The sequence below is a fragment of the Uranotaenia lowii genome, chromosome 2 (genome assembly GCF_029784155.1).
Source record: "Uranotaenia lowii strain MFRU-FL chromosome 2, ASM2978415v1, whole genome shotgun sequence".
Taxonomy (NCBI): Eukaryota; Metazoa; Arthropoda; class Insecta; order Diptera; family Culicidae; genus Uranotaenia; species Uranotaenia lowii.
The window spans coordinates 407,435,612-407,443,640 of record NC_073692.1 but is presented as its reverse complement, the minus strand read 5'-3'; the positions used below and the strand labels follow the sequence as shown (position 1 = coordinate 407,443,640).

At 39.7% G+C, this 8,029-nt stretch overlaps 2 protein-coding genes across 2 annotated transcripts; both read left to right on the top strand.

Moving 5' to 3' along the window:
• Positions 1-938: 938 nt before the first annotated feature.
• LOC129748253 (serine protease snake-like) lies at positions 939-2,317 on the top strand. Its single transcript, XM_055742790.1, has 4 exons — positions 939-1,040; positions 1,110-1,130; positions 1,193-1,732; positions 1,792-2,317. Exons 1-4 carry the CDS (start codon positions 968-970, stop codon positions 2,112-2,114), a joined length of 957 nt encoding a protein of 318 aa, XP_055598765.1. The 5' UTR covers positions 939-967; the 3' UTR covers positions 2,115-2,317.
• Positions 2,318-4,330: 2,013 nt separating this feature from the next.
• On the top strand, positions 4,331-6,052 carry LOC129743373 (putative nuclease HARBI1). Its single transcript, XM_055735362.1, has 3 exons — positions 4,331-4,367; positions 4,497-4,593; positions 5,887-6,052. The coding sequence occupies exons 1-3, from the start codon at positions 4,331-4,333 to the stop codon at positions 6,050-6,052; spliced, it is 300 nt and encodes a 99-aa protein (XP_055591337.1).
• Positions 6,053-8,029: the final 1,977 nt, after the last annotated feature.

Sequence of the window (8,029 nt, the reverse complement as noted above, 5' to 3'; positions counted from 1 at the left end):
AGAGTAGAGTAGAGTAGAGTAGAGTAGAGTAGAATAGAGAAGAGTAGAGTTAAGTTCAGTATAGTTTAGTAGAGTAGAATATAGCGAAGTAGAAGAGAGTAAAGCAGAGTAGAAGAGAATGCCTTGTAGATTCATATTGTTATCAGGGTCGCCAAATGTTTTTAGAAAAAGTCTGGAAGATTTTGAAAAAATGTCTAGAATTGTCCGGATAGCGAACTTTTATACTTGTTGACCTTTTCTTTGGTCGTCAGATCTCAATGTTGCAGTACTGCAGTAGTAATGTACTCTCTAATCGTTCTAATCGTGTCTAATCAATGCCTATGACTATACGTGCTCTATTTCATTCTCAATTTTGCACATATCTTCGAAAAATTCCTCATTATTAATGGCTTTCAAACTGATTTGAATCATTTCCTGTTTAATTGCCACGATTATTTGGAATTGTCTGAAAGAAATGTTAAAAATCTGGAAGTCTGAAAAAATACGAAAGTCCAAAAAGTCTGGAAGATCCTGACAAAATCTGGAAGGTGGACATCACTGATTGTAATTCGCACAGAATAATGTTAACAATCTCTGTCTTCAGAGTGACTCAACGGTTTTTTTTTATTTTAAAAACAAAAGAAAACATCACGAGAGAACAATTGAAAATTATTCAAATACGTTCCCACTGACAAATGTCGCTACACGATCGATAGAATTTAAAAAGGCAATTAAGCTTTTTTGCGTTTGATGATAACGTTGGTGATCTATTGCAAAAAAAAATCTACTATATAGCTTGTAACAACAAATGTCATACATTTCCAGGCTTATCAAACTGTTCGTTACGTCTCAACTGACTTACCTTCCCGAATTGCCGGAATTCCCGAGCAGACGATTTTCGATGTCTTAAAATGTGTGTAATTAAAGCCAGACTAATTCAGTGTATTCTTTTCAGAGCATCCATTCAATTCGGACAGAGCTTGTCAAAATGAGCTTACGAATGCTTAAGTTTGGACTTTTATTCTTAATAATTGCGTTTGCCTTCTGTTCGGGAGCTAACGGTGAGATTTATTTTAATTTTAAAATTGATTTTGTCGGTTATATATTTTATCAAATTTAATATTTTGTAGGCAAACGAATTTCGGATATAAGTGAGTATTGTTTGCACCTTGAATCTTTTTCTGGTACATAAACATGGTTGCCAACTTTCCAGAATGTGAAGAATATCGAGCCGGAACACTTTCGGAAGGGCGAGTAATTCCGTTGCTCCGAAATCCCAGAATAATTCAACGTAAAATGTACAATTGTTCGAGAGCGGTAGAGCTGATTGTCGGAGGAGAAGCTGCCAGACCACATGAATTTCCACACCATGCTATCCTAGGGTGGCCCCGGAACGATAATCCGGATGACATCGAAGATTACGAATTTCGCTGTGGTGGGTCTTTGATTAGCGAATTGTTCGTACTAACGGCTGCTCACTGTTTTAACGAAAAACTCCGGCCCGAAATTGTGCGGTTGGGAGAGCACAATCTGGAGGATGATGACGGTTTTCATCATGATTTCTCGATTGCGGAAAATGGAATCATTCTTCATCCCGATTACAAGATTTATGCATCGTACAACGATATCGCCCTGATAAGATTGGAATACGAAGTGAAGATAACATATTTCATGAGACCAGCCTGTTTGTGGACCGGGCCCAAATTCAATTTCACAAAGGTGATAGCAACTGGTTTCGGACACAATGAATATAGTGAGTTACGGATTACAGCACTGGTGAATACAATTATTCAAATCATCTTTAATTTTCAGTGGGTAACCACACTGTTGTGTTGCACAAAGTCGGGCTCGATCTGATGAATCCGCAAACATGTGCAGAAGATTTCGAGTATCATAGAAAGTTCAAGGCAGGTATACTGAGAAGCCAGATTTGCGTCGGTAGTTATGGAGGAAAGAAAGATACTTGCCAGGGCGATTCCGGAGGACCGGTACAGGTTCTAACGGATACCGAAGGGTGTTTGCATCACATTGTAGGTGTCACTTCGATCGGTGCCGCATGCGGTTTTGGATCAGCAGCCGTCTATACTCGGGTTTCGAGCTTCATCGACTGGATAGAGAGCATAGTTTGGAAGTAGTTTAGTGTTGAACTTTCCAAGCCTTGATACCTATGTATGTTCTGGAATTAAATGTACGTAAGGGAGAAAATGTAACATGTAAAGTGTAAAATGTATAATACTCGCGTACGGTGCACCGTTTTAAGATTATAGAGGAAATTTTAATTAAAACTTTTTAGCGCTTCCCATGCTTGCCGGAAAGTAAACGGTTTTTGGATGAAAAAGTGGTCAAACTAAAGAGCTTGTAAATCGATTACATATTTGTCTGGTAAATAAAAAAGTATCTTTTTTTTTGTAGTTCAATATGTTTAAAAGACGGAAAAAATACTCAGTTGAGATTCCGGTCGTTTGACCGGCCATCAGATTTTGTACAGCCAGCATATCCAATTTCTTCGCTGTAGAACGCCAGTTTGCTTTGAATTGCTTTTCGCTGCTAACAGTTTTTCGGGGTCTTCATAAAGTTCTGCTTAACTATCTCCCAATATTTTTCGAATGGACGAAGTTCTGGTGTGATGGGAGGGTTCTCATCCTTGGGCACAACCTGCATGTTGTTAGCGGCATACCACTCCATGGCCTTTGTTCCATAATAGCAGGATGCCAAATCCGGCTAATACAGCACAGACAAGTCATGTTTTTCCAGGAAACGCTTTTAAAAACACTCTTTACCTAGTTGACGACCCCCGTTGCAACGAAAATGTCGCTTTTCAAGCCACAGGTACAAATAGCTTGCCAAACGAGATATTTCTTGATAGTTTTATATACTTGAAAATGTCTGCCACCTTTCCTCTTCCGGTTACTGTATAATACTCTTGTCGAGGAAGCTGTCTGAAGTCTGCTTTGGCATAGGTTTCGTCACCGCGTTTCCACGCCATCAAACTTTGTGAACAATGTCGTATACAGCTTCCTAGAGGAAGTGCAGTAGGCGTTTGGATCAACGTGGATCAACCTTAAAGGCCCTCGAATTCCTATGCTGCTCTTTCCGGAATTTCCTAGAGCGAGTGAATAAGTCTAGCGATGCAGAGTGATGTTCCCCCCGCCGGCTGTGGCCGGACTGCGGATGAGTCTGCACCCTCCTCTTTGGCACAAATTCAAGTGAACAGAAGCCTTTTTAATTGATTTTAGAGCGAATTCCATGAATTCGAAAATTTGCGATGGAACTCAACGGTTTAACTTCTCAGCGGTAAATTTAAAAAATCAACAAGTCTCACTATAATGCACTGCATAGATGTGGTTTCATTGTACATATTTGTCATTTTTATTCACCCTTATTCTTGTTTACGACGTATCTGTCTTTCGTTCGAACAGATACTTTCGATCGAATGCGTATATGGCATTCTTGTTTTCGTACGAATGCGATACTTTCGATTGTGGTGTTACCAGATAGACTTCGAAATTTTCGAACACTGCGAAGTTCCAAAATGACAACTCTCGTCAAATAAACAGCTGTCAAAAACATATGTTTTGATGTTTTCACTGCTTAAAAACAAAGATTGTTGGTGAGCTTCTTAGATATTTTAATGTCTAGTTGCAGAAAAGTGGAAAAAGTGTACAAAAAGCTTTCGTTTTTTAAATCGCATCATACGATGGAAACCGTGATGCTTGGTTACCTTGCCACGCTAGAGGAGAACACCCGATCTTTGCGAACCGAAAGAAGGTACCTCTGGCAACGATCGGTCATTATGAACCTGTCAGAAACCGAGTGAGTAGGTATTGCAACACAATTAAAATTGAAATTTGTGACTTTTTTACAAGCTTAGTGTGAACTAGTATTTAATTTTTAATTATTTGAAAATTTTAGATTCAGAAGGAACTTTCGTTTAAGTAAAGCGGCTTTTCGATACGTTGTCCAAGAAATTCAAGAGGAATTTCCTCTTCGAAAACATGATGGCCTATCTGTTGAAGAAAAATTAGCTGCCTGTTTACGATTTTTCGCTGAGGGAAATTATCAGCACGGGACTGGGAAGGATTATGACGTCGCTATAGCCCAACCAACTTTTTCTAAGGTGCTTACCGAAATATTGAATGCCATGGAGAGAAAAATATGTCCAAAATGGATCACTTTCACAATGACTGAGCAGGAAAAAATGGAAATCAATGGAATCAAAGCTATTAAAATTACTTTTTAATAGATGTGTGACCATTCCCAACGAATACGATTTATTGATGCCAGCTTCCAAGGATCAAACCATAATTCTCACATATGGGGACTAAGTGCCGCCCGAGCTCGTTTAAGAGAAATGCATAGACAAGGCGATGTTAATAACAAAATTTTAGGTAAGCCCAAATATAAAAATCCTCAAACAAAAGCACAGCAATTACATAGCTCACGAATTCCTCTATATGCATTATTTTTAACCTTAATTTGTCTGTTTTCAGAATGATTGTTTTTTTTTTTTTCCACAGGTGATGCTGGCTATCCTGCTGAACCATGGCTCATAACACCGCATAGATCCCCACAATCAGGATCTCTCGGAAGTACCTTCATCAGCAAGCATAAAGGGTGATACGTTCCAAATTTGTTCAATATCAACTTGACGTATTTCATTCAATTTTGCATTTAAAAAACCTGAACACCCCTCATTTTGAAGGTGTGTGAGTGTAAAATGTTGCTATTTTTATTTTGGAATTCGCTATTCACTTGTCAAAATGCCGTCCAAGGAAGAAGAGCAGCGTAACAAAATTTTGCTCGCGCATCGCGAAAATCCGAGCTACTCGCACGCAAAGCTGGCAGAACCGCTAAAAGTTGCCAAATCAACCGTTACAAATATAATTAAAGTGTTTGGGGAACGTTTGTCGACAGCCAGGAAGTCTGGATCGGGAGTAAATCGAAACCCTAAGCCGCTGAGACGACAAAGAGAGTTTCCGGTAGTTTCAAGCGAAACCCTAACCTCTCTCTCCGAGATGCCGCAAATAAGCTGGGTGTATCGTCTACAACCGTGCATCGAGCCAAAAAACGAGCCGGACTATCGACTTACAAGAAGGCAGTGACTCCAAATCGCGATGATAAACAAAATACGACGGCCAAAGCGCGATCCCGGAGGCTGTACACGACGATGCTGACGAAGTTTGACTGCGTGGTAATGGATGACGAAACCTACGTCAAAGCCGACTACAAGCAGCTCCGGGACAGGAGTTTTATACGGCAAAAGAAAGGAGAAAGGTAGCAGATATTTTCAAGCACATGAAACTGTCAAAGTTCGCGAAGAAATATCTGGTTTAGCATGCCATCTGTATCTGTGGCTGGAAAAGCAGCATTTTCATAGCTTCCGGGACTGTCAACCAAGAAATTTACATGAAAGAGTGTTTGAATAAACGTCTGCTGCCTTTCCTGAAGAAACACGATTGTTCCGTACTGTTTTGGCCGGATTTGGCATCTTGCCATTACGGTAAAAAGGCCATGGTGTGGTACACCGCCAACAACGTGCAGGTGGTTCCCAAGGACAAGAACCCTCCCAATACGCCAGAGCTCCGATCAATTGAGAAATACTGGGCTATTGTCAAGCGGAACCTAGAGAAGACCAAAAACAATGCTAAGGACGAGCAGCAGTTCAAGGCAAACTGGCTTCCTGCCGGGAAGAAGGTGGACAAGGTGGCTGTACAAAATCTGATGGCAGAGGTTAAGCGTAAGACCCGGCAATTCGGATTTGGAAAAGCGGAAGCCTAATTGAATATTTTTCCTGAATTTTATACTAATTAAACTTGAAAAAGAAATTTAATTTGATTTTTTAAATAAACGATTTCACCGATTTCCACGCGTTTTCCTTGACCAAATTTTGACCGTATCACCCTTTAGCTTAGCTAGGGGAATAATTGAACGGACAATTGGAGTTCTTAAAAACAGTTTTCGCTGCATACTCGGGGGCCGACAGCTCCACTATTCTCCGAATAAAGTAGCAAAAATTGTTAACGTTTGCTGTGCTTTACACAACATTTGCCTATCTTTTGACAATAATTCATAGTTTAAAATTCATAAATATATATGTTGTTCTGCAGAACGTCATCTTTATTTCATTATTTCGCATGAAGAAAACTCATAGCTGTTTTAATTTTTTATTTAGCTTTGTAAAAACAGATATCATAACGAAAAGTGGATCATCAAGTTTGTTTTATGAACTTTCTTTTTTAAGTTCGAGTTCTAGAATCGCTTTTGTTGTTGTTTTTAATTTTTCTAGAATAATATTTTCCATTTCCAGATTGTGGCGACGCTGCTCTTGAAACTGTTGATTTGTCATGTTGGATATTTCCAACATGCGCTTCGAAACTTGTTTTGTGTAGTACGATAAATTTTCAAGATGTTTTGTATGAGCTCGCAAAAAACTCACAACATCGCCGTGAAATTGTCCTTGTTGCTGGACTTGTTCTTTCAACAATTCCATACTTTGATTTAATGGCCTCTTCCGGCGGGTAGTTTCTCGACGGGTATCTTCTTGTGTTTCTTCTTCGTCTGATGAAGCAAGCTCCACTGAAGCCTCATTGGCAATTCCACTGATGCCCTCGACGGCTGGTGTCAAGCCGGCCAATGCGACAATCCTTTCTTCGATATCCGTGAGCAGACACATCTTATTCGGGCCACCTCAAGTTGCCCGTTGCTCTTGGCGGTTATGCGATAGTTTATTTTTTAAATTAGATTTTAGATCAGACCATACCTGGAAATAAATCAGCCGGTAATATTATACGCGAACAAAATATCAAAAACGCTTTGATTCTACTTACTTACTCTACTTACTTTTCCAGGCTGTTGAGTCTTTTTCTGGAGGGCCAATGCTATTCAGATCCTGGGCAATTTGATCCCAAACCGGTGCACCATCATGTTTTGAAAACCCTTTAGCTACATCCGGGTGCTGTTCGAGAACTTCAACCATCCGCGAAAATTGCGAGTTATTGGTACTTTGGCTCTTCACACGCTTCGACCTAGGAATGAATAATTGTTATAATTGTTAACTATTGCTGTGCCATTGAATGTTGTTGTACCAGCCAAATTATCGGAGTTCATTATTTTGCATCGAATTTGTTGCATTTAGTTTTTAATTGTTAAAAATTCAAGATTGATTCGCGCACATGTTTACTTACATTTTAAGCAATTGGACATGGGTCGTGGAAATAAGTTTTTAATTATTTCCTAATCTGTTATACCAACATTACACTTCACAACATTTCACTATTCGCAGCTTCAGACTCGCGTTTGACATTCGTTAGTAAAAATACGTTCGATCGAAAATGGGAATGCTATGTTTTGTTCGAACGAACTATGTTCGAAAGATCGAATCGATATAACGCGAAAACAAGAATACGAAATGGGCAAACTTTCGAACGAATGTCATTCGATCGAAAACAGGAATAAGGTGATTATTTTTGCCATTTTTCTCACTTTTATTATTTCTATAATTTGTCATATTTGCATATTTTTGTTAAATTTTCGTCATTTTTTGTTTTGTGTACAACTCGGTTCAATTTGTTGTTAAAAGGTTACTCAAACCCTAAGACAAATTTCCAAATCAATGCTGCTGGCAACTTTGCCCGGAAGGCCAAAAAGAATCAAGTAAGGAAGACTTTCAAAACGCGACTTGTGCAATGCTCTTTTTCGGATTCTCATCGCCTTTTTTTTCTTGAAGATGGAGTAATGCTTGATGTCTGAGCTTCAACTGAATGAAGTATATTATTACTTAGTAGTTACCGAGCTAGGTGTAGCGAGTGGGAGTGGTTGATGGTTTCCGTTTTGCGCGCCCAGCCAGTCCGTCGTCGTCGTTGTCTGCGTCGCTGAAGAATGAGGGTGAAATCAGGACCACGAATCATCCTAGATGGGACTATGGCTGACTACCTACCGCTTCCCCCAGCCTTACATGAATCCTGAAAAGAAGTTTACCTAATGAAGTCGTCGAACACGGCGTCAGTCCCGACCCGACCCGAGGAACGCGAATGAAACGAGAACCGGGGAT

Coding starts and splice junctions, on each gene's coding strand:
- LOC129748253 (XM_055742790.1), top strand. CDS start 968: ATGAGCTTACGAATGCTTAAGTTTGGACTTTTATTCTTAATAATTGCG. Junction 1,041..1,109: donor CTTCTGTTCGGGAGCTAACG/GTGAGATTTATT, acceptor AATATTTTGTAG/GCAAACGAATTTCGGATATA. Junction 1,131..1,192: donor CAAACGAATTTCGGATATAA/GTGAGTATTGTT, acceptor CCAACTTTCCAG/AATGTGAAGAATATCGAGCC.
- LOC129743373 (XM_055735362.1), top strand. CDS start 4,331: ATGCATAGACAAGGCGATGTTAATAACAAAATTTTAG. Junction 4,368..4,496: donor TGTTAATAACAAAATTTTAG/GTAAGCCCAAAT, acceptor TTTTTTCCACAG/GTGATGCTGGCTATCCTGCT. Junction 4,594..5,886: donor TTCATCAGCAAGCATAAAGG/GTGATACGTTCC, acceptor ATCACCCTTTAG/CTTAGCTAGGGGAATAATTG.